Source organism: Helicoverpa armigera, chromosome 28, assembly GCF_030705265.1.
Source record: "Helicoverpa armigera isolate CAAS_96S chromosome 28, ASM3070526v1, whole genome shotgun sequence".
Classification (NCBI taxonomy): domain Eukaryota; kingdom Metazoa; phylum Arthropoda; class Insecta; order Lepidoptera; family Noctuidae; genus Helicoverpa; species Helicoverpa armigera.
In genome coordinates this window covers 7,416,275-7,443,221 of record NC_087147.1, presented here as the reverse complement: position 1 = coordinate 7,443,221, position 26,947 = coordinate 7,416,275, and the positions used below count along the sequence as shown (strand labels likewise).

Here is a 26,947-nt window from a genome sequence, read left to right as displayed (position 1 = left end):
ACGTAGGCGAAGATGATGATGAAGACACCACCTCCTCAAGCGAATCGGAGTCTGATTAACATTCTGTACGCACATTCAATTCAATGTACTTACTTTATTGCATAGAAATACAGATTGTAACTTTGTAACAAAGAATAAATAAAACGATTTTATTATATGAATATTACCTTTTTTATAATATATTTTAGTTATTTAAGTGGAATCCACTTTAATAACTAAAATATAAATTTTAAATGATTCCGCCAATTTAAAACGAAAATAATCTTAAAATAATGCGGCGGTTTATTTTGGGGGAACGGTAACGAACTCAGTGTTATGTTGTGCCCATCACTAGTCCTGACTAACTGATAGGTGTCAGGAACGCATTCTCTGAACGGCCGAACTATATCAGATAAGTAACTGGCAAATTATCGGCAACCAGTGAAAACGGGCATGTTTTTGAGTTAGCACTATGTATTTAAGTCGGTCGATAGTTTGATAGGGCTCATAAATGATGAATGATAGTGCAGACATTACAACATATTATGTTTCATCGATCTCAGTGGCGTGCACTTGGAGAGGCCTATGTCCAGCAGTGGACTGCGATAGGCTGATGATGATGATGATGATGTTTCATTGGGATCATCATTCATCGATGTTTTTATTGGATTCACGATAACATGTAATTAAATAGTTTTCTCTCAGCATGTATGTATCTTCAAAATATACTATGAACTAAGTGCTAAGACAGTATAGAACACAATGTTCCACGTTCTAAAGGATATTATCATATTCTTTAAAATCTAACCTAAACATATATTATCCTTGGTTCCAGGTGAAACCGTGACTCCAGATAACTCCACCATCACTCGTATGCTGCTCCTCACGGTGACTCGCGAGGAGTTGGGGGGAGAGCTCACCTGCGTGGTCAGCTCAGCAGCCCTGGATGCTGACATTGTCAAGAAGATTAAGCTGGATGTTAGAGGTAAGATGTGGATGTTACTATAATACCTTATGGGTTCAGAGATCGGCAGACTAAAATGGCCATGTTAGGTTATTAAAAGCGTAATATCAAATTGGTATGGATGGAGTAAGGGTACTGATAAAAATGGTGTCACCAGGGTTTAGATTTTTATATTTATTTTTTAACTTTAATTTAGTGTATATATTTAGGAGAGGTATCTTCTGAAACTTCTTCTGAAAAACTGATCTTAACAGATGGCCAAGAAAAGTGGTCTGTAAAGTAAACATTGCTCACTGTTGTATTTATTTATGACTTAAAATTTGTTCTAAGTGTAGCCCAATATTCAAAATCTACATCAAAAGTCCACCAAAAGTCAGTAACATAATTTTTAAATAAATAAATACACTTTCTCACTTATTTTTCAAAAGGCATCACTTGAAGCAGAATAGTATGTAGTGCAGTGCGCGCATCGTTGCACATCGAAGTGCATTCAATACACTCGCCTGCATTTTATTGCAATCCCTATGAGATATAACGCCATTGAATTATTATATACGTAAATATGTATGTCTTTTGGATGGCCTGTTGGTAAAAAAGTAAAGTATTTTAGTGTCAGTAAAAAAGACATCTGACTGTAAAAATAAAACACAATTTTGTAATGTAATTTTGTTATTAAATTAAGACTTTTTCAAGAATACAAATGTGATATTATTGAATTTTCATAATGTCAAGCATAGATGCGTGATGCCGAACACGTAAAAAAACTATCTAAATATGATAAATATTCCTCACATAGGCACACAACGTCATCTAAATTCAAACTAAGCAGAGATCGTACTATTACGAAGTGCTAAATAACTGAGACTTCTAAACCTCAAAACTAAATAAAAACACTGAACCTTCAGACATACATATTAACTACCTATAGTTATCGGCACAAATCTTGAGCTCTGACCTACATCTGCGCAGAAGTGATTTATTAGCAAAGAAGCAATCCCGAGTGGCTGCGGGCCAATCACCGCTTTAGCCTGCTGCCGCGCATCACTTCATACCACAAAAAAGACCAAATAAATTACTTCTGCGCAGATGTAGGTCAGAGCTCAAGATTCGTGCCGATAACTATACTTCGCCACTTGCCCTTCACATCATAAAAGTTACTCAAAAATTGCAAAATTCACCCAACTTCAGTTTACCCCATCCATAGTAAGCCATCAGAATTTCTGCTATTCACCACAACCGCTACTCAAGCAAACCCAAGAGACAGGTTTTATTCAAATCCAAAGGAACTTACTGAAGTTAGCACAAAGTTCTAACTTTGGTGTTAAAATTATAGCATTGAGCCCTCAGTGGGTAGCGATTAAATTGTTAACCAATTGTTTTGGGACGTGGCTAGTCGTTTGTGTAGGTGATTTTGAGTACAAATGTCTTAGGTTTACATAATAACTAGAAGTATTCACACGGTTTTACCTGCGTCCCGTGGAAACTACGGCCTGTTCCGGGATAAAATACAACTTATGTTAGGCCGTATACAGAAAGAAAGCTGGAAGAAGCTGAAACTTATAAGCGCTTATCCGCGCTTGACCAGCTTCTTCCAGCTTTCTATCTCTAACCTAACTCGGGAAGAGTGTAGCTTTCTATCAGTGAAAGAATTTTTCAAATACATAGGTTGACAAGTTTCGAAGCCTTGAAAATTCGGGTACAAACAAACAAAATAATGTTTTCTCTTTATGACGTGAATATAAATTTTGAAAAGAAAGGTCCTAGATTTATTTAGACAGCCTAAAAGTAAGAATTAAGGCTTTTTTCTCTTTAAATATTGATTTTGTTGGCAAACAGGATTCAATGCAGCTGACTATTTCCAATTACAGGTATCATAGCAAAATACATGTTATAAAATAGAATATTCGATATGACCGACCATCTACCTACAGGTTTGGTCGCAAGTCCCAAAGTATATAAAATTTCGACCAAAACCTTTAAAATATTACCATTTCAGGTAAACTTTACGCGCTGATATTAAAATAATTACTTGTCGTCCTCCAAAAAATTTGCAATATTTCTTCCACGAAAATCCTCGATAGCTATTAAACGTTAAATTGGCTCCAATTTTTAACCGCCATCTTAGAAACATAGTCCTTATAATTGAAGACATTAATAAAATGGTATCACAAGACTAAATGAAAATTTATTCCTTCGCCAAATTAAACGCGAAAAAGTCAACGAATTACAGCTAGGGGTAACGATTTAGAACTTGCAGAATTAGTTTAATGGTTCTCTAGTTGCGATTGTTTTTACATTTTGGACTGGTTAAAGACATTTACTTAAGGTGTGATACAAAAAGTGCAAATGACATGAAAGTATAATTACTCTTTGATTGATATTAACATCAGAAAAAAGTTGTGATCTACTAGGCCAGTGATAAAAACACCATCCTCACAAATAATAAGTTATCAGGTTCAATACCAGTTGAGACAAGTCTCAATGTAATTTTGCAAAATTACAGACACATTTAAGTAGGTATATCTTTTACACCAATGTCTGAGTAAAGGTCAAGGAAAACATCTTGAACCTGGACTTTTAAATCTAAAATCGTCTCTGTCTTGACAAACCGTAGTGATGAACGCCCATTCTTTCTTAATAATGAAGAAATTGTGATGATGATAGCCTGGAAATGGAACCTATTAATACTAGCAAACGTTTTTACCTAAATTACTTAGCCAAACCACCACTTCCCAAAAACCTATCAAACTTCAAGCAGATAAATTAATCAATATATTTCACAGGTCAGGTAAGTACCAATGCAACTTTTCTAAGTTTGTATGTACTTTCTAAGTATATCTTAGACACCAGTGGCTGATAAAAAGGTGAAGGAAAACATCTTGAGGAAACCTGGACTATATAGTCTGAAATCACCAACCCGCATTGAGCAAGCGTGGTGATTAATGCTCAATCCTTCTCCGTGTGAGAGGAGGCCTGTGCCCAGCAGTGGGACGATAAAAATAGGCTGTAACTATTTCACAGTGATTAAATAGCCGATAGCCAACTAACACATCCAATTATGTTTGAAAGCTATCCTTCTATCTTGTCTATGGTCCCAAAACGTTTACTCAATGGCAAGTAGTTTGTATCTCGTGAGGGACAGGGTTCGAACCCCGGTTGTTGCCCAATGGCCGTTTGACCAAGTTGTTTATTAATTGACAATTTATTAGCTGGGCTGTTATTGGAAAGGGTAGTTAGGGAGTAAGGGTATGTTCAGGATGTTAATTAATTTGAATAAAAGCATAGTTGGTTTGAAAAATATTAGGTATTAAAATATAGGTATATGAGAGTCCAAAAGTTGTCAAAATCAGCCCCAAAAATCAATAAACACATCAAAATAGTCCAAACTTTATATAGCATCAATAAGTTGCTTAACAACATACATTAGTTTTACTTAACATAATTTGAGATCAAAAATAGTTGAAACTTCAATTGACAATACTACTCGTACCTTAACAGGTCACAAAAAGAAATCTTGGTAAAAATATAAGAATTTTTTCTCAACTCATACAGTTATCTTGGTATCAGTGCACTTAAGATAAAGCAAAGCTATTTTAACATTATTGTATGAACATTATGCTATCAGCAATTTTACTTACAAGTTAATCAACCAAGATCTTATAAATCTTTAGATATTTTTAGCTCATCCATTCTCTCTTCACCTAACACACCTACCTTACCTTAATTACGCAAATGACCTTATTTAAATAAACATTACCCACCCCAATGAAAACCATATTAATGTAAATAGCATCAAAATGTCTGGTAAAACTACTTTGAACCAATTATCCTTTACCCACGCCCTCAAATACAACACCCTATATTCTACATGTAACATTTAGAACACCCTGTACTTTACATGTAAGGTTACATTGAACCATCGCTTAACTAAGTTCGGTTCACAGAATAAGGAAAGATGAATGGATATACCATAATGCAGGTAGGTCAAGTGCCTTCTTCTAGGACAAATTCGTGACCAAAACGATCAGTTACGAGTGATCTAACGACGCGTTTGGGTTCTTTGCGATATCTGTCAACTATTTTTGCTATTATAGAAAAAATCGGGACCAAAGAAGGCGTATAAGGGCGAAGACAATAACGTTCCTCGTCCCCCGCATTTTGGCGCGCCACTTTCTTAGGCGATTTTCCGTTATGGCACCTCATCATCTTCTTTTTCTGAGCCTTTTCCCAACTATGTTGGAGTCGGCTTGCAATCTTACCGTATTTAGCTATGTACCAGTGTTTTACACGGAGCGACTGCCTATCTGACCTCCTCAACCCAGTTATCCGGGCAACCCAATACCCCTTGTTAAGACTGGTGTCAGACTTACTGGCTTCTGACTACCCGTAACGACTCCCAAGATTGTTCAATGACAGCCGAAACCTACAGTTTAACGATCCGAAACATAGTCATTGGTGTCTAAGATATACTTAGAATGTAGTACATACAAACTTGCATTAATGGAAAAGTTGCATTGGTACCTCCACTGGTCATTTTGTTCTCCATGCTTTGGTACAACACGCGAGCAATTTTCAGAGGCCAGGCCGATAAATTGCGAGACCATATAGCTAATAAGTGGCAAGATAGTGTACTATATAATAGTGTTGGGATGAGTTATATCGATAAACAAGAGTGAAGTATTAAGTAATTTGTTAGTGTTGTTTATAGTGGCTAGTATGTTATCCTTAAGTGTTATAAATGTGTATTTATTTGGTGAGTGTGGTTTGTCGGTAAAACGGCTAAGCCAAAGTAAATGAAGGTATGCGGCCCATAAAAACTCTTCAGATGCAGGTAAAATTGTAAGGAACAGATCGCAAATGAAGAACAAGATGTAACTTCAATAAAAAAATAAAGGTACTAAGCTATTAAATAAATCAGGTCTAAAACACTGGTACATAGCTGAAGCCAGTTAGACTGAATGCCGATCTCAACATAGTTGTGAAAAAGCTAGGCAGATAATTAGATAAACTGTAAAAACACGCAAGAAAAGTCCTAACCAACTATGTGAACTTCACATTTAACAAAAATACTTATACTTAATTTTTTGTAAATACGTACCACAAAGAAATATGTAGCACCTAATTCTCATCCCGGGTCAAAAAAGTAACGTGTCAATATGTCAGAAAAAAACACCTCATGAACGAACCAAAATCTCTTCAACAAAATCCTTTTGAAATTCCAGACCCAATTTCCTAAATAGCTTTTACTTATCACTATAAAAAGATGAGATAAAAAATCGAAGGGCCCGCAAAAAGGTTGAAATCTAAGTCTGGGTCCCTTCGGTCCTAAACTGAACTATCTTCTATAATTAGGTTAAGTAAGCATTTCTAGGATACTGGTACCCGCAGCGGCCATCTTGGATTTAGGCTGTCATTCCTATCTTATGGCGGTATCTGAGATGTTAGATTATGGGTATTGAGAGATTTATTAGCTTCAAAATGGTTTAAGATGGTTTGTTGGACCTTAAATTGTGGTAGTTTTGATTTTAGGCATTTAGATCTGTAGAAAATACAATAGAAATGGAAAGTATCGTGTGGGGGATGAAAACATAGTCACCTCCGAACATTTGTCAGTGTTAAAACTCTATTGAAATGACGAAAAACATCGAATTCGTTGTTCGTAAATTTTAACAATGATGTTAAAAAATATATATATTATCAAACCTACCCAGCAGTTTACAAATAATTAATTACATCGATAACTCTTTCATGTAATCTACGTTAACTTTATCGATATCGACATACCCACATCACTATGCGTAATGGGGTCGGGAATTTTACCACCTTGCAATATTGGGGGTCGATAGGATCTCAGGGGTGGGACGGCCAGTGTTGGACACTACGGGAATATGTATGTACGAATATTTGAGTGGTAGCCATAATAAGTGTAAGGGTTTTTGGGTTCTTTCTAGAAATAATTTATGTAGTGATTTGAATAGGAACAGTAAGAAGTTTTTACTTAAATTAACATTAATTACTATGTTCTGTTACGTATAAAAAGTATTTGTAACACGCATGGTTAGATATTTTCCTTTATGATTGCCCCAGAACCTAGTTAATTTATATAGACAGCAACAAACAGCAAACAGCTTCTTACTAATAACTGACTTTAATATAGTAAAGTATAGGTAATTAAATAAAACAGTTGCAAAACACAGTACAACATGTCAACTCAGATATGCTACTCTAATTGCTGGTTACACTTAAAATTTATATACTACCTCACACAATATACTTCTTCCTACAAATATTTAAGCCATTCCGAGGCGGTTCTCGAACATTCTTTACAAAGTTATCCCGAGTCTAGAATACTTATTAAATGTATCCGCGCTAATTATGCCGCGTAAATTACACTGCACTGAGAAAATAGCTGCATTGTGCACTCGATGGAAAGGCTACCTGTTACTTTTGGTCTGGATAAACTGTGCTTTCAAAATTAGGAGACTGAGGTATTTTTGAGATCGCCGTATTACTTATACTCTCTCGAACTAAAAGATTATCAATCGTTATGTATCTCTTAAAAACCTTATTACTCCTTTGAACTAAAATAAAACCGACTCCCAAAAACACTGAAAAGCAAAAAAATACCATTCTTAGGTGCATCGGCCTAGAATTCGGTGTCTAGTGTCACGCGCACGCAACGTAAATGTAAAAAAAGATACCATATTACTACGTAGCCCAAAGATATTCATATAAATCGCTTAATTTTATAGCACACAATCGTCATTACATTTTATTGTTCTAGCATAATCCAGTCTCATAATAACTATGAATTATACCAACCTAGAAAGATAACCAAACCCCTAACTTCCCACTTCACCCGCGACGTAATATCGGAAGTATTAAGGATAAATGAATTAGGGCCCTTAATATACACCAATTTGTCGTCAGCCTAATAGATTCCCTTGGTTATTATTATACGCACTTATATTTTACCTTGGCGAGGAAAAATTATCGTAAACACTGTATGGTTGCCATGGCAACGTACGTAATGTTGAATTGATTTTTTTAATGAGTTAGGCTGTGTTGTAGTGTGGAAGTAATGATCATGTTTCAAATGTATAGCCTAGTAGGTTAAATTGCCAGGTATTGGGATGAAAACTAGATTCTAATAAAACATTAAAAAACGAAACCCTTCTTGACTGTCGGGTAAACGATAACAACTTTTAGTTTTTCATTTCATTTCGAAAATGTATGCCTAATTGTGTAGCAAATAAATAAATAATATCAATTTGTAGGCGTGCACTTGGAGAGGCCTATGTCCAGCAGTGGACTGCGATAGGCTGATGATGATGATGATGATGATGATCAATTTGTAGTTTATTTCAACTGAAAATATTTTTTAGTAAACTTCAAAAAAAGAAGGGTCTTCTAAATCAAACGTTTATAAGACACATATTTTTGCAAATTCAGCTATCAGCTATTGAGCAAAACAACAAAGCACACACAAAACATTTAGGAACACAAAACTCGTTCTACCAATTTCTTGTCCAATATTTTCGACGAAACGTAATCAGGTATTAATTAACCTTAGAGGTGCTGAAAGGTATTTTTTTCCTTTCAATTACAGTATATTATGTCACGTCCCTGATTGGGGCCAGTCAATCTAAAGGACGGTAATAGGCGCCGCCACCCTATTCATTTGCTATCTATTACGTAGTGATATTTTGGGCGTAGTTTTTGTCAAGGTAGGTAATAGTTAATTTCTTGGTCGTTTTTGATCGAAATATTAATCAACCCCTTCTTATGTGTAAGTATTATAGATAAGTCAAAGGTTTTTAATTCATGTAGACCGGACGATGATGTCCTCCTAGCCGATTATCGACTACGGCGGATCTCATGTAAGGAGAATAGCCAACTGCGCAGGACATACATATAATAGTGCACAAGCATTTGCGCAAACAGGTGCACTTACTATTTCTTCACTTTCATAGCCTATGTATATTGTATATCTATGTATATCTCATAGCTTATGCAGACCTATTAGGGGCCTATAAACCTGTCTCTCTATCCGGCAAAATGTCAAAACTATTGAACCGATTTACACATTTTATACACAAATACATAGTTTAACCTCTAAGAAAAAACGGGTTGCTTTTTACCCGAGTGCGGGAAATAGTTCCCTTGGAACGCAGGTGAAAGTGATAAGAAGAGCTATTTTAGGTCTAATCCTTTATTTAATTGAGTATTGAAGTAAATCATATCCAATAATGTATCTAAAATGATGTTCTATGATCATAAAACGTTTTGATATTTACTACATTATCATGTCAAATAACTAAATCCCCATAGCCTGTAAACAAGCAATAGAAAATGTTACGAATAAAACTACATAAAAACTTAAGGTAACACAAAAGTTGGTCCTTTTAGTCTCGGAGGAGCAATAGGACCGAATGACGATCCAATATTATACGTTCCTTACATAGTTTTAAGGTGCGGTCATAGAAAGAGCGAGAAACGTAATTTAAAACACTATTCTAATATTATGAAGAGGACTTTTTTTGCTTATTTATAACGAACTGAATAGATTTGGACAAAAATTGGTTGTATTTTATTCGAATAAGAATGAGAAGTCATTTTCAAAAACCCCCGACCCAAAAAAGTACGCAATAATTATGACAAAAGGTTAAAAACGCTAAACCCTATAAAAAGCAAAAAATAACTTTTAACACTACGTAAACTAAATTTTTTCGTGTCGGGGGACCGCTCTAATTCATTACTTTAGATACGTGTTTTTTTTAACGAATGTTGTAATTAGGTAGGTATCATTTGATTTATGTAAGTATTTATGAAGGTAAAAAGCGGTCCCCCGACACGTCAAAATTTAGTTTACGTAGTGTTAAAAGTTATTTTTGCTTTTATAGGGTTTAGCGTTTTAACCTTTTGTCATAATTATTGCGTACTTTTTTGGGTCGGGGGTTTTTTTAAATTTATAATTTAATTTTATTTCATGCTTTTTAAAGGAGCTCCTTAATTTTTCCTTCTTTCATTTAATTTATTTTATCTTAAGATGGGGTCGCTATATGCGATCTCGGCCAAAGGAAGCTGTTTAACAATCCTCATGACAAACTGGCTCTGGGAGAATTGCACAGATTGAGAAACATTTGGACATCCTAGATTTTCAGCAAAAATATAAATCGGTTTATCCGTTTCATTCAGGGTTCCCATTTCCAGCATCAGGTTCTCGTCAATCAGAAACATGAAGAGAACTTGTCAAGACAAATTCAACGAGCCCAAACTCGATGGGTTTACTAAAAGGCAGTTCAGGGTTACGTCTCCTACCTTCGTGCCCTAACAGCAGACCAGCTCAGTGGTTCCAAAAGACATTGGTGTTTCAAATTTCAGATCCTACATATACTTGCAAGTAAACTGAGCGTGTAACATTCCTCTATCACATCTAGCAAACGAGCTGATGACCTTGAAGACCTGAACCGATTTCCACCAAACATAGCTAAGAACACTCCCGACTGTCATACCTTTTAAACAAAAAAAACCGCATTACAATCGGATCATCCGTTTGGGAGCTACGATGCCACATACACACACACACACACACACACACACACAGACACGTCAAACTTATAACACCCCGTCGTTTTTGCGTCGGGGGTTAAAAAGCACGAAAATAACTATTTTCATATATTTTTAAGAATTTGAGGAAGTCTAAAGATAGTCTGTATGGCATTTAGTAATTGCACATAGTTATTTTAAGATACATTGCCTATTTTCTCTTTTCTTGGCATGTATTAATTTTGTTTTTAAAAAAATTGTTGAAAACCGATATACATTGTTTCAAGACAATATTATTTACAACAAAACTGAAAATCCATACGGGAATGCCGTAGGAATTTAACTTTTTTTTTGTAAAATTGCTACGAGTTACAATTCTTTACTTACAAAAAATTTCACCAAATCGCTATACGCTATCCGTTTGCGCTATAACCGCAGCCTTAAATGGTACCATAAACCCAAACACTGATCCAGCATATTTTTTACTGCTGCCAAAAATTGGATAGATATCATATAAAGATCTTATACCACAGACTATATTCTATAATAAGTCCTGCCTTTAAAACTCTTTAGAGACAAAAATACTGGACTCTATACTCAATTGTAAAATCGACTAAAATGCTTTAATAATAAAGTCTATTTTCTTTTGTTCTGTGAAAACTAGTTTTTAAAAAACTATTTATTTTTAAGCGAGTTTCTTTGCTGATACGAGTTTTGAGCTGAAAATGAGAACTTCGTTTATGGCAATAGTTTTTTAAGCTATTATGAACTGGGGATGAAAACAAAGGCTTTCTGATTTTAAAATACATTTGAATAAGTGTATAAGCCATGGAATTAAATATTTACCTTATTCTTAATCGTCTTCTGAGTCTATACTAATATTATAAAGTCAATGATACCTCTAGCCCTATCTTATAGTGTTATGTATTCCATTTACTAAGAATACTTAGCTATAAACGATTTTTTATCCGGATATGCTCAAGTTTCCACGGGACACGGATAAAACTGCTTTCAGAAGCTAGTTACAATAAACGAAAATATACTGTATAGTGATATATTTATACCTGCATATTTTAATACTTATTAAAACCATTATGTTTCTCTTCCCAGTGCCCCCCAACAAGACGGTGATCACGGGTGTGAAAGACCACGCGACTCAAGGCACGATCCTGACCCTCACCTGTACCGCATCAGGTGCCAGACCTGCTGCCAAGATCGACTGGTTCAATGGCACCCAGAAGCTGGATCTGCAGGAGAGGAATATTTATGTGAGTAGCTTTATTTTAAGTATTTAAGAAGTACTTATTCAAGATTGCCTTGTGATAACCGACTTCGCAAAAAGGAGGAGGTTCTATACGGATGTGTTTATTTTTTCAAATAAAAAAGTTACTTTGCGACTCGATTTAAAACTAACATTTTTTAAGACAGTTAATGTGATGAATAAAGAAATGTAGTACCATTTCTTCATAGGCAATTAGAAAATAATGACTAGAACAGTTAAACAACCATTCAACTAATTCTATTGATAAAAAGTTACACTATCAAATTCAAAAGCGTTTATTGAATAAGCCAATTAAGTCAACACTTTTTCACGTGCAAAATTACTTGTGAAAGCACACTCAAAAACCTCTAACATATATTACTATTAAGCTTTACTAGTTTTCAAAATACAATCAAAAACAGTTGATCTCTACCACCTTTACGAAACCAGACCCGTTGTATTTTCATATTCCAAGGAAACACAGCTATCTATAACTTCTAGAGTACTAGTACATTTATGGAAATGTTCAAGAAAACGGTGAATGCAAAGATTGTTTACAGGAAAACGTCTTCGATACAGATAAACTTGAAGATCAGGAAACTCTGGGGATGACAAAATTCCGGTAATAACCAGGAAACTGGGGGTTAGGGATGTCACATATTCGTGTGTATTTATTTAGGCTGTACCAATATTATTACTGTTCAGACAGTATGTGCACGAATGTGCTGATTATTCGTGAAATCACAATTTAGCGATCAATAATAAAATTCGTGCTTGCTTTTATACTTAAACGACCTGTATTATATGTTTTAAAAATGAATTTAGGGTACAATAAAAACAATATAAATATCTAAACCTACCGTATTTCCATGCAATTTCAAAATATCAACAAATTTAATAAGAAAAAAAAAATCAATCATTTTTTTATTGATAAGCCCTGTAAAAAATTCTTAGTAACAACCAATTCATAAAGCATATAAAAATCATAGCAACCAATTTATAGAACACAAAAAAAAACATATCTTTTAACCGTTTTCTATCAAAACCCGTCACATTTATCATACTTAAGCCTCATAAATAATAATAAGAATTACACACAAACATTTTCCCACCGTGACAACCCTAGTACCTCCTCACAATATGCTTGAAACGTACCGTATTGCAATACTACGTGAGTTAGTTTAAATTCGGTAATGAAGACAAATTCGTGCTCTGACAACCCTGCGAATGGAAATTAAGCATTATTTATTTTTGCTTGTGTTTTGGCGGGGTGATTTTGGACTTGAAAAGGTTATGGAATGTCTTGAAAAATATGTTTTTTTTAAATCCATAATTTGTAAGAGGTTATCTTGGTCATTTTTATTTTATAAACTATGTATTTTCAACAAAATATTCTATTTGTTAATACGTAATGAAAGCGTGCGTGAATAATTTATTTTTATGCACAAATCATTTCAATTAGAGTTTGTTTGTTAAAATGCTATAAAACACTATTTAAAAAAACAATGTTAGACATACAATTTTACAAGAAGCTTAGCTACTCGTTCCAGGTACATATTTTCAACCGACTTCCCAAAAAGGGGGACGTTCTCAGTTCGATTTTTTTCTCTATACAAAACCGACTAAGCACAAGCGACATCAAAGTTAGGTATACATTTTCTTGATGGAAAATTACATCAATCTTCTAATAATACGGCATTATATAACTTAATATATTACATTACTACTTAGTAATAGTACTTAGGACAAATTAACGCGAAGTTTGCAGACACTAATCTTACAAGTTGTTTGAGTTCAGCAATCTAGTATTTGGTAAGTTATATTCAAGTAACTACATCTAAGTTTAAGATTTGTGGGTAACATCAAAAAAAATACTAGAACCATAGGAGTTAAGAGATTTCAATCGCATGTACTTAAAGACTTAGTCAAAAAAAATTAGGTAAATAAGATATTTTTTCGAAGCTTTAGTTATCTTAATAACAAATTTTATCGAGCTCTCTTCAACGGTTTATAATTGAAAATGGTAACGATATACAGCGCCACTTCTGTAGTTATAAAAACAGCCTAGCTACCGCCAACGGTTTTACTCCTGTCCCATGGAAACTACTAAGAGCACTGGAATAAAAGTTTCATATGGCTTACTTCGATAAATAAGCTATTTATAACCTTAGTTAGTTTCTGGGATTACGGCGTTCAAAGAAACAAATTTTTCAGCTTTATGATACTAAAGATACGTTTTGCTAAGTCAATCCGGCAGTCTACCTACCGAATGAAAATCACTATTCTACAATACAGTGTATTTCATTTCTCTTGTTTGCTTTAACTTTTTCTGGATTCCAACCTTTCGAAAAGTTTATTTCATACCCTCCACTCGTACCCTACAATTCTATTTCAAAACACTGCTAGAAAACGCTCCGTTGGATCCCTATTTTGCCTTTTTTTACGAAAAACTTTTCAGTAACTGAAAACTGAATTGAATTTCAGTTCGGCAAATCCTGAAAGTTTTTCTAAATTTATTGATGTGTCTACCTGTTTTAGTGAGTTGTGTTAGGTAAATATTTTGTTCTGTGTTATGTGTTGCCAAATATTTGTAGGCTTAATTAGTTTTTGGTGTTTGAATATTTTAGAGATTTTAATAGTACCTATACATGAAACTGTTTGTAGAAAATATTTTATGTAGTGTCAATAAAAGTTACACAGCAAAATATTGAAGTTGAATTTAGTAAAATATGTAAATGTTTCAAAGACACTGTTTTGCCCGCGCCCGCTAGTACTTTTTGGTCACAGTAAATCTAACAAATAAACTCTTAAGTTTTATTATTAGTAGTAACTAGCTGTTGCCCGCAACTTCGTCTGCGTGGGCAATATAGAATAGTCAAAATACTACTTATCCCGTAGGTGCATTCTTTCACGTGACAGTATAATTAGTAATATCTCTGGATCTAGTCATCCAATTTGGAAAATTATTACGTATGGTGCGTAAGTTATTTTCACAGGAAACAGTTATAATCTATGTCTATATGCTTTGAGTCTGACAAAGCTGTCATTTGTACATTTTCTGCAGCTGCTGCGACTAATCAGAAGCCAGAAAGTCTGTCAGTTTCACCATGGATATCGTCTTGTGTAGTGAGACTGGATTGAAGATAGGTAGATAGGTAGTCGCTCCAAGCAAAATATTGGTACTCAAACAGATTCGGTGACTGGAAGGCAACACCAACATAGTTGGGGAATAGCTGGATGGATGATAAAATGAGTCATCATCATCAGCAGGCGCATAGGGTAGGATAGTTTCACTACTGCGGAGAAACACTTGTATGACGGGAATTTTCTGTGCACTTACTCACTATGGTAAGGCTGACCCCACATTAGGCGTGCGCGATCCTCGGGCGTGTGAGTAGCGCGGGCGTCGCGAGCACGCTGCGTGAACATCGCGTTTTGCTGCAATGCGGCATGTGGGAAGAGTGCAAGCGACGCGCTCGCGGCGAGCACGCGGCGCTCGAGTTGCGTTCTTACCCCTTCGCCCGCTATCCCCGCCGCCCGCTAAACGCCTTAGCAGTTAAACGCTGTAGGTAAATGCCGCAGGGCAGCAAAACGCGACGCTCACGCAGCGCGCTCGCGACGCACGCGCGGCGCCCGCGCTCACACGCCCGAGGATCGCGCACGCCTAATGTGGGGGAGGCCTAAGCCGGGACTCCACCGAAATGTTTGCATTAGTTCACGAATAGGCAAAATGTACGTACCTATCTGTGAGAGTCCACTTCATGTGTTCGTACTTGAAACCTGCAGTTTTGCCAAGATTTTCAAAATGTACGCTTGCAATTTGTCATTTCTTGGTGGAGCCAGCAAATCGAAAGAAACATAAGTGTTGTATACTGTGCGTCACTACCGCACACCGGGAAAATTTCGCTCTTGCGGAGGACGTTTATATACCATATTTTGTGTCACACAGGACGACAGTAAGTATCCACCGAAACACTTTCAAAGATCTGATGAACGAACAAATCAGACCTGACTTGGTCACCTGGGGTCAATCAGAGCTCTATGAAGCGATCATATGCTTTGGCTCCTACTGTTATTGTGGTTTCTGAAAATTTATTCACCTCATTCAACGATGAATGTAATTCTGATGGTACTATTAAGAACACTTGCTTAGCGCAGAAGCTGACGTTGGCAGGTCGACTCTTTTGACTTCTCGAATAGGATACCATTGGTTTTTGTGCAATGCACACCTGCAATGCATGCTGGATTAGGATAGGATACAGGTGGATAGGATTTGCAACAGAAAACAATTCTGTCTTTGTGATTGAATGACATCAAACGTAGTTTTATATAAAAGGTGTTTTTTAAACTTGGCTCGGGTCTTACTGAGACTGTTCGTAATCGTGACCAGTGTATTTGTGATCAGAAGTTGAAAGTAAGCATGTCTCTGGTATGCGACGCGCTATTTGTACGTTTTCAGACGCATAAAGCATTTTACGTGTGTAGGGAATTACACCACCTACCTCACCTAGCAGCGCTTGCGAGACAGATCCTCCTTTCTTCTAGGATTAAGTTTACATATTTTGCATCAGAAAAATAATTAAGGTCTACTTAATACTACTCACTCAAAGTAATTTGTTTTAAGGCCACCACATTAGTGGAAGATAAGCTAAACTATGTTTATGAAAAAATCCTGATATGAACTCCATCTGTAACTTTAAATGATAATTAATTGTTATACTAAAGTCGTCATTTTTGACATAATGTTCAAAAAATAATTTAGATGGCACCGTTTTAAATTTGGCTGAGATCTATTAATTTTCCTTTCATCAAGGTAATAATTATAGTTGGATTTTGATGTGGCACGGCAAACTGACAAACACTATTGAAATGTCTATCGAAAAATTACACTACGTGTTAAAATATGGTGAATTACGGAAAATACACAACTCCATCTGTTGAAATAATAATCCTCTATAAAGAATGTATGGTAATTCATTGTCATTTACCACCTCGCTCCTTTGACAAATTTTATGTATTTTATTTAACACAGATTACCACAGATGGAGCTACTTTAACCTTGGCTAAACAAAATTTTCATTTTTTTTTTTCTTCCGAAGTTACTTATAAAGGTGTGATTTTCTGTGTAAAGATTAATAATAGGCCGATCAACTAATATAAGTACAACATTCAAATGTACAGTTTTGACAAACAGATTGCGTGTCGTAATATTTTACATCTTGGATTCACAAAATTAATCATATCTTTTGATAGAGTGAATCGATTTCGATGAAACAAAAACTAAGTAATACCCCAAGTTACGTAGAATTTTTGTATATAAGCATTGTCTGCATTGAATTCGCAGATTTTACGTGAATCCCGAACGAACAAACAGATAAACAGACAAAAATGACAAAAATGATGGAAATGGGTTCTGTTAGTTATCCTTTAACATGCTGGCTATTTTTTTTGTCAATTTCTTCAATGTACAAAAATTACTTTTCTACAGATTTATTATATGTATAGATGTAAAAAATTTCTTCGTTTTTAACAATTCATTACCATTTGGAGTCACTTAACAAAACCTTGTCTAATTCATACCAAAGGGTTCCGAAAGTGGCTGTTGTTAGCCAACGAAACGAAAATGGCCCTCAATTCCGTTAATTACGCTATTTTTGGTTGAGAACTTCCTAACAAGGATTACCTTAATTTTATGGCGTTCTTCAAGTAATAATTTAATTAATAGCTATGAAAACATTTGAGTTTTTTTTTTCTTTTGATTGCGTGTTAATGTTAAACTGTGTAATCTAAGCCAATTTTCATTGTATTCAGCTACATTAAACATAGTTTTAACACTGTAGTAGGTAACTCATCCTCCGAGCCTTTTCCCAACTATGTTGGGGTCGGCTTTCAGTCTAACCGGATTCATCTGAGTACCAATGTTTCACAAGGAGCGACTGCCTATCTGACCTCCTCAACAAAGTTACCCGGGCAACCCATACCCCTTGTTGAAACTGATTTTCAGACTTACTGACTTCCGTCTGATACTCTGTGTATAGTTTTTATTAATATGAGAGTTTAGTTAGCTTATAAAAGTTAGCTTGAGATGAAAATAAATTCACTCCATACTAATAAAAATTAATCCCAGTCCAACACAAAACACATAATAATTTTCTCAATAAAGTTTCCCGCAAGTCGGCACCATACTGTCAGCGACGCTATAGGAAGCTATATATCTTCGCTGTTGTAATTTCAAATGGCTGAGGAACAGAATTCTCGCAGTGACTGCCCACCTGCCACCGCTGCCGGACTTCGAATATAGGATGGAGTGGAGTCGATGGCTTATATATTTTTTTGTTTGATTTTATTTTCATTTTTCGAAGCATGTAAATGAAGTTAGGAAAAATTATGAATTGAGTAGAAAATTACAATCATCACATTTATTTAAATGTGTCTAATTTGAATATTTGTATGTTTACTTATTAACAATGTAAGGCTTACACTTTTAATATTTTGTTATTACTACTCATTACATACCATATTCACAATGCGACCTGTCGTCTCCTCCCCCAAAGAGTGCTAACCTTTCCGATCCTGGGCAGCTCACATCACATCACACATCACATCATCAGCCTATCGCAGTCCACTGCTGGACATAGGCCTCTCCAAGTGCACGCCACTGATATCGATTTTCGGCTGCTGGGCAGCTCGTATCCATCCAATGCCATATATTCTTTTGTAAGCTTACATTTACCTAGTAGGTAATAAACTAGGCACTTTCCCTAAAATAATGTAACATACTATAATATTCCAAGAATAAAGCCTATATTACTACCCTTTATCCTAAAACATAACACATACACTAAAAACAATACAAACACATAAGTACCAAAGTTGTTTGTAACAATTACTCACTTTACTTCACCTAGCACAAAGCGACAGGTTAGACGTCAGAACATTAGACAGACGTTCTGAAGTACTGTTCAGACTGAACGTTTAGACTACATGACTAGATATTCAGTTACACTCACATTTGTTAGTTAAATGTGTTAAACAAAGGATAGAGTTAGGTCTAAGAATTTGTATGATATAACGTGGATAGAAAATAAAAGAGATCGGACAATTTTCACTTATGTTCATTAATTATGTACATTATTACATAGCTACAGACCATCTCTTTCGATGAGAATATAAGCCGTAAAGATCATTAATATCGGAATTAGATTTAATTAAAATAGAAAAAAAAAACTAATATAATATTTATTCTAGGTATCATACTAAAATCTGGTTAGCAGTTTTTTAACGCACTTCCAATTATTTTGACCTACCCAATGTATTCGATAACATACTAAACTAACGAATCGATCAAGTATTTTCACGCTGCTTTATTCAAATTAATATACTTAACTCCAAAAATCCATGAAAACACAAACAAAAATATACACAAAATCTCCAAAAATATAAATCTAAGTCGACTTCACTCCACCCCTATCCAACGAAGGTGGCCGGTCCAATAATTCAAATTCAATAATTCTCACAAATGAAACGCCTCCCGTCTCAACAGTTTTATATTTCCGAGGGAAGAAACCTTGGAAAACTTTCCACCTTTTTGTTCCAACACTTTTTAATGGAAAAATTGTTTTCCAAGTTCATTTTGAAATGCTGACTATTGATTTTGCTGGACTTATAGAAATTTGTGTTTGTTTTAAGGTAGCACTATTCTTACTAATATTATAAAAGCGAAAGGGACTCTGTTTCTCGACTTTTTATGTCAAAACTACTGAACTGCTTTAAATATTGATAGATGCACAAAAAGCCTGAGAAAGGACAAATGCTACCACTAATATTTAAAAACTTTGTAATACTACTTATTTACCAAAGGAAAGTTTAGTATTGTTTACCTTTTCCTAGATAAGTACCATCGCAATGAAAACAATACACTCATTTAACACTATGGAACATAATGAATCTATGTAGTTATATATTGTCCACTTCACCAAATTAACCAGAAAAAAAACACTTCCCAAAAAAGGTTATACCTACCCAACTTTTTAAATAACAATTCTGCTGATCACCCGCTGTCAGGATTGATGATAAAATAATACGGGAAGGTAGCAGTTTTTACGTTAAACCGACGTTGACAGTGAGAAATGGCCAGATTAATTTCTTCCCCGTTTATTTGTAAAAGTTACAAAGTCGCTTAGTTGAAAAATTTTCGAGTCCTTTTTTTTGGCACGGGAGAAAAAAATTAAGCTGAAAGAAGTAGCGGTAGAAAAATAGTATTTGCTGTAAACGACGTTGCAAGACGGGATTTTATTTTTGTAAGATTAATCTGGTTATTTGTAAAAGTTTTGGAGAGATGACACATACAATAACTTTGTGCCTAAATCTGTAAAGTTCGTGCAGAGAGGTCTCAACTTTGCCTAAACGACTCTTTTTCTTTCAGTAAAAGTAAGAAATAGTACCTAACACTAAAAAAAATAATCTGAAGAGATTGTTTGTTTACTTGCTAATCTCAATAAGTACTGGACCGATTAGAAAATTCTTTCAATGTTAGATACTTAGCTCATTTATTCAGGAATACTATAGGCTACTTTTTCTTCGCGTACATGGAGTTTTTGCCATGGAATGCGGGTGAATCTGGTGCTTAATAACTGTTACTGTTACAGTTATCAGTAACTGGTATATTTTTTACTGTTGATAACACGAATTGTTGTTTATATTGTAAACAAGAAATAGGCTGATATCTATAAGCAGAAAATTATTCTACGCCTATTTCTAAACCCCCACAGAAAACCCGTCTAAAAACTTAATTGAAAAAAGTTAATAAAACACCAGTACACTACAATACAGACTACAAAATACAAATTGCAAGCGATACAAATACAAAAAAAGGCCTTTTCAGTACTAAATCGATGTTCATTCTTTAACATTGAAGTATCTATACAGAAATACAATGGGGATTGTACACAGCCGTAATTTTTAAAGTCTGCAATAGGACTGGGATCGTAATGTCTTCGTCTTCTCAAAAAAATAAGAGAAACGTACAATTCTCTCGATTTTAGCACAATAGTGTTGGTGTGTGGTACAAAAGATGAGAAGGAGCGAGTTTGTCTGCGTAGAATTTATTGGTACCTACATTAAAATCCTTTTGTGTTATTTATAGAGTAAGGCTATGGTTTGGTTCAATGAATTCATCATCATCAATTTGGGCGTTCATGGTCAAAAAACATCATGACTTGATAATTTTTACCATTTCATAATTGGTAACTAATCCTTACGTTATTGACCTCATACAGTTGCATATTTGTAAACATTATTTCATCACCTTTATCCTACCAATATTTGAAACTGTAACGGGTGTATATATTTTTTTCTCTTGCACGTAAAAAGCATCAGATGTAATTTTATAAAACTTGGCAGTCAACTTTTATCCATGTACTATAAGTACTTTTAGCTAGTAATATTCTAAAGGCGAAATTTTCCGCTGAAATATTTTCTCTTAGACCACAGCCTAACACCGACAGGCGAAGAGCAAACGAAAGAATGAGTAACGCAGCGCAGTTTCTAAGATGTCGTCTATTAAAATAATTGCACAAAAGTTTACGCAGTAAACTATGTGCTGTTATCTCTTTTAAACTAGGGATGGGAATATATCGATAGAATTTGATGTCGATGTATTTTTATCGATATTGCGTTGCTTTTAGTGCACTGCGTGAAGTAAGTTGAGCTCATCATCTGCCTGGCATTTTCCCAATTATGTTGGGCTCAGCTTCCAGTCTTACCGAATGCAGCTGAGTAAAAGTACTTTTCAAGGAGTAACTGCTTATCTGACCTCCTCAGCTGCCCGGGCAACGGGGTTAAAGGACTTGCGCTAATAAAAATATAATATTACACAAAATTTCAATTAGTTTAACCCACAACTTATCGCGATAACCTAAAACTTTCACAGCTTTCCTGAATAGTGTTTATAACATAGATTTCCCTTACGCAGGTTGATAAACGACTACTATACCCAAACGGGAGCCCTTACTAGAACATAATTACTACAAATGTTTCCCCAACATGAATAAAGTAGCCGTATATTTCTTTTCATCCTCAATATAATACGAAAACAAGGTTGAAGATTTTATCGACGTTTTTATAACGTTATTAGGGTCCTACCCCTAGGCACTAAAATATTATTGCCAGTTTACTTTGTAAGGCCATATTTTATATAAAAACCTTTGTAAGTAACCTTTCCAATCTCATTACGTTTTGTTTGTGCTGTTTCGTATCAGAATATAATAAAATCGATGTAATGGATTCGATACAAAGATATTGAATGTTAATGTAGGCATATTGTTTGCCGATACAATGATATTGCTTTTGAAAAAATATTAATTCTATATGAAATCATTTATTTGTGCTTTGTAAATAATGGATAGAATAACACTAAAGCACTACTTTCGTCCTATTTTATTCACATCGGCAATTTCCCTATTTCCGGACTGCGTTTACAAACACAACACTATTAGACCGTAATCGAAATCTGTGGGACGCACAAATATTTGCTTTGTCAAGACATCAAACCTACCCAAAGGAAAGGTCACACGTTCTCACACATTAAACATTGCCTTTGAATGTAAACCTCGTGAGATACGCAGTAAACTCAAAATAGTCATTTATTTATATATGTTAAAAAGTAACAAATATTCATCATCTTCAATGTAAGATCAAAATCAAAATTCAAATCAAAGTTAAATATTGTAAATATAGGTTTTCAAAAGAGTGTCTATGGAGTTTCTCGCCAGTAGTAACGGTGTGTATGAAATAAAAAACTTTGACTCTTACACTTAGGTATATAACCAACACTGGTAACAAAAATCTCAAAACTCAACATATGTAATATTCGTTAATAAGTCAAAGCTATTTATTATGTGTTCAAAAGATACAAATAACAGTATTTATAAATTTTGATAATAATGTTAAAGTATAGCTTAACGGTTTTTTTCATTGCAAATGTGAGGGCTTATAATATACTTATATCTCACCAATAGTATCGATATCGACACAAAATCAGCACATCCCACCACTATTTTTAATTTGATCACATTGCAACGGACAACAAAGAAGGTTTTCCTTCACTTTAACGCTCATTTGACTCCAGGACCATGAATCGTCGTATCTTTTCCTTTCTTTACCTTTTTTCTTTAACTTTGCAACTTTGTCAAGCCCTTGATAAGAATTGCTTGCAAAATATTATTGTGTTGGTTTTGTAAAGAGATGGACTCATTTGTTTAGTTAATGTTTAAGTCGTTAGAATCAGAATAACTTTGGTCATTACTCTTTAGATATTAAATGAGCAGTACCTTTGGAAATAACTGCAAAGAGTTTTCAAACGAAATAAAAAATATTAACCTTTGCTTTGCTAAAATCCTGCAAAAATATAATTATACTTGAATTTCTAATGATGTTACAGTCAAGATGTTTTCAGAAATCAATTTAATTGTAAAACTCCGTAGAGAGCAAAATGAAATTCATTTTCATTATTAAAAAATTATTTCAGACAGTCATTGTATTGTCCTGTCCTGTGTAATTTATTTTTCATCGTAATTCACTTTTCGCGGAAGCAATTTCACCTTTCTATAGTTTCCGATATCTATAGAAAATGGTATCGAAACTCTTTTCCATTTTTTGTCCTTTTTGTGGCTCTAGAATGTCTGTTATTTAAATCGGGTCAATAGTTTTGGAGCAAAATAAGACAGACCGAGTAAACTTTGTATTTAAATAGGTATCTATTAAATTAGGATAATTTTTATTGATATTCAAACTTTTTCGCATCATTAATTCTGTCACAACTGTCACTGTCACTTCAAACCAAGATGGCGCCAACCCCATTTCAAAATAAGAACGTCTGGCTTCACCCAGCTGTAAGCATACATTTAACATTCAACCTCATAACCGGCTTATTCATTATTCATATTAATTTAAGCTCAACAAAATTTAATAAACGACACATATCGTCCCCGCATTAGCGAAAGACATCAATCGACCTATATCGTGGTATCCTTAATTAAAACATCCTACTACCAAGGAAAATTCAATTTTGCAAGAATAAGGTCCAGCGAAGAGTTAGGGGATACTGGATGTGGCTTGTATGTGTAGCTTTGTAAGTCTGTTTTAGGAAAATTTCGTCTCTAAATTAATTATTTAGCGTCTTAATAAAAGAAGAATAGTTCAAAACATAATGCTGACGAAATACTTTTACAAGATATTTTATAACACTATACAAGCCGTTTCACTGCCACCTGCGCCCAAAAAAGGACTGCTGTACCTATTACCGTTTAAAGCGTCCTACACGAAAAAATCTGTCAGTTGAGCCGTTTAATCTTGAAAAGCTCAAAACAAATTTTTCAAGGATCCAGCAGGTACCTACTTTTCACAAAATTTCTCTTCTATCCCACATTTTTATACACCTTGTCCCTACGCACGATTATCACAGCTATCCTCTAGCAAAGCCACTTCATTTACCTCAACATCGGCGTCAGACTAATGGTGAAAGGAATTAGGTCGTTCCTCGCAATTTTTCATTCTGTCACCACGGGAGTTCTTTCACACGCTGTGGAAAATTATGGCTACCGATACTGTACTGATACAGGTATATATAACGTAGCCTATGTACAAATATGGTACATTTTGTGGTTCATGCAAGTTATTGAGAGATATTTACTTGTGTGGGTAAATTTCTTTGTATGCGTGAGATCAAGAGCGCTCAGTAATGGTTGAATCGCCGAGTCATAAAAAGACAATACTTACGCACACAAGCTATCCCGTTTTTTTTTAAATACCGAGTGCTGGTAACAACGTTTTGTAAAAGTCATACTTCAACGATTTTCCATTTATGTATTTCCATACCGAATTTCAACTTAATCAAGACAGCCGTTATACTGCCCTTAAGAAAAGAAATATGTAAAGTGTTATGGCTTCCAGTCTAACCAGATACAGCTAAGAACCAGTATCTACCTATACATTGTAAAAACTCTAAAATATGACATCCTAAACTAAAAGCAAAAAAATGGCTGAAAGTAACGGTCACCCATCCAAAAAACGACCTCTAGAACGACCTCTTAACCTTTACCGCCAACCCTCAAGCTACACCCATATTTGCGAATCTATTACATGAAAAATGTAAACCTTTATGAAAGGTTAAGCTTGTTAATTTTAAAGTAAATATGTTCAGTATTCTTTTACAAACGTTTATATAAAGGGATGTACCCTAGGGTCTGTTATAAATGTGTGCCTTCATACACAGCTGACTCAAAGGGGGTACATTATATATGCCTTTTAATGCGGGCCTGATATTTTACGTAATGAGACAAAAATACGTATCTCTTGCTTTGTTATTTTAAGTCTTTTTTGGGAGTATATTTTCTTTTCATTTGAAGTATATTAAATGGTTAATATTTTTCATTATACTGGGTATTTTAAGGCATACAGAGATTGACCAAACATTTGAGATTGAGAGTGAACGTAACTACACCTATTTCCACCTTCTAACTAATAGGCACAAGTTTGTTTGTCTGTAAGCGCTACACTTAAAAACAGCTGAACAAATCATCATGCTATTTTAACAATTAATAAAATAATTCATGAGCAATATTCAGGTATATAATAAACTAGCTTCAACCCGCGGTTTCATCTTCATCTCATAGGAACAAATTTAGGCACACTTATTACTACGTGTTAAGGTTTTCAAGTAAAACAGTTTTTTATTACTTCCCAAGGTTGTTAGACCTGCAATTCGTGCGTGAAATAATAATAATTGTAATTAAGGCTCTGTTAGACATGCTCTGTGTAAACTCGGCTGAAAACAATCGCGACGCCATGTAAAAAGTCTTTAATGCCCAGTCTAACTACGGTAATCCGATTATAACGTAGTGATGGGACATGGGCTGCAGTTTTATCGATGTTTTTTCTTTTATTTAAAAAAAAAAACAAACATTCTAATTGAGGAACTTTTCCTTTTTGGGAAATCTGTTAAAAATAATTTTAACCTAACCCACGAAACAAGAGTAACAGTTCATTATTTGTACCTATATATTAATTTTAGGTTGAACAGATTCCTACAAATAACCCGACATACATATGTAGCTAACCTGTCTAAGCTCAGAGATAAGCAAAAATACAACCTATATCTAGTCACGAAAATAGGTAAAGATGATATAAATAGTAAGCACCTATTCAACCTTTTTTGTCAAAAAATATTCGGTACAAAATCCGTACTTCATAGTTTTTACAGTGTCTTATCATTTTGCTTGCCTGTCACACGCCGACATGAAATATTTATCGGTGCCGTTGAAAAATCGTGTTTACGTTTACTGAGTAACAAGTAAGCTAAAATACAGGCGAAAATTTCTGATATAAAGTAATTTTCTACGTCATAATTTATTATTATGAATTCATGTCGTGTTTTGAGGTTAGAATTTTGTTAGCTTTGTGCGATCTAGTTAAAAAAGGTGGGATGAATATTTCTAGGTCTAAAATCTTGTCTAGGTTTTATTTACACTATGCACACTGATGTTTTGTACCAAGACCGTACATTCCCATATCTAATAATTACGTAATTATGGAATAAGGGCGAGCGACTTATATGAGATTATTTCGAGCAAACTTATTAAAAAAAACAGGCCAGGAAGAGAATTAATAACTTTATAAAATCCTCATTGAAGCGATAAATTAATACAGATACCATCTAATTAAAATCACACAATTCAGCCATTAATATAAAAAATATTTACCATCATTTTATCGACAAACACAGCTGCATCACATCACTAAACAGCAAAAACCCTCAAAGTGAATATTCCAACCAATTAAACGCTTAAGCGAAAAAATTTCGTCAAAAAACGACGAAATGCAAAGCATAATCAACATTTATAATTCTTCGTTCAGAAACTCGTTGAAAATCACACAAAATGTTACCACAATGAGAGAAAAAAAGTTATTTAAAGCTTCAGATTAATATTTAAATTACCTTGAATGTTAAATTTTCTATATTAAGTGGAGTTAGAGAAAAAACGAAGAGTTAACTTAAATAACTTAGGTTGAGAATCAAAAGATTTTTTGTTACGTTTTTGCGATGGCCTTTTTGGTACTTAAGCAGTACTCTATAATACTCTACTACTGTGTTTAATTTGGTAACACGAATGAACGTTCATGTAGCTTAGAGCTGC

The 26,947-nt window shown here is 34.5% G+C and overlaps 1 protein-coding gene across 23 annotated transcripts in view; it reads left to right on the top strand.

Moving 5' to 3' along the window:
• The window catches only part of Nrm (neuromusculin), a 423,138-nt gene that overhangs the window by 363,008 nt on the left and 33,183 nt on the right, over nt 1-26,947 (top strand). For all 23 annotated transcript variants that reach the window (XR_010277925.1, XR_010277926.1, XR_010277927.1 and 20 more), the window contains 2 exons: nt 815-964; nt 11,603-11,760. Coding sequence is in view for 20 of the 23 variants with exons in the window: in XM_064042339.1 (XP_063898409.1) it covers nt 815-964; nt 11,603-11,760 (308 nt within the window). In the remaining 3 variants the exon portion in view is untranslated. The remainder of the gene's footprint in view (nt 1-814; nt 965-11,602; nt 11,761-26,947) is intronic.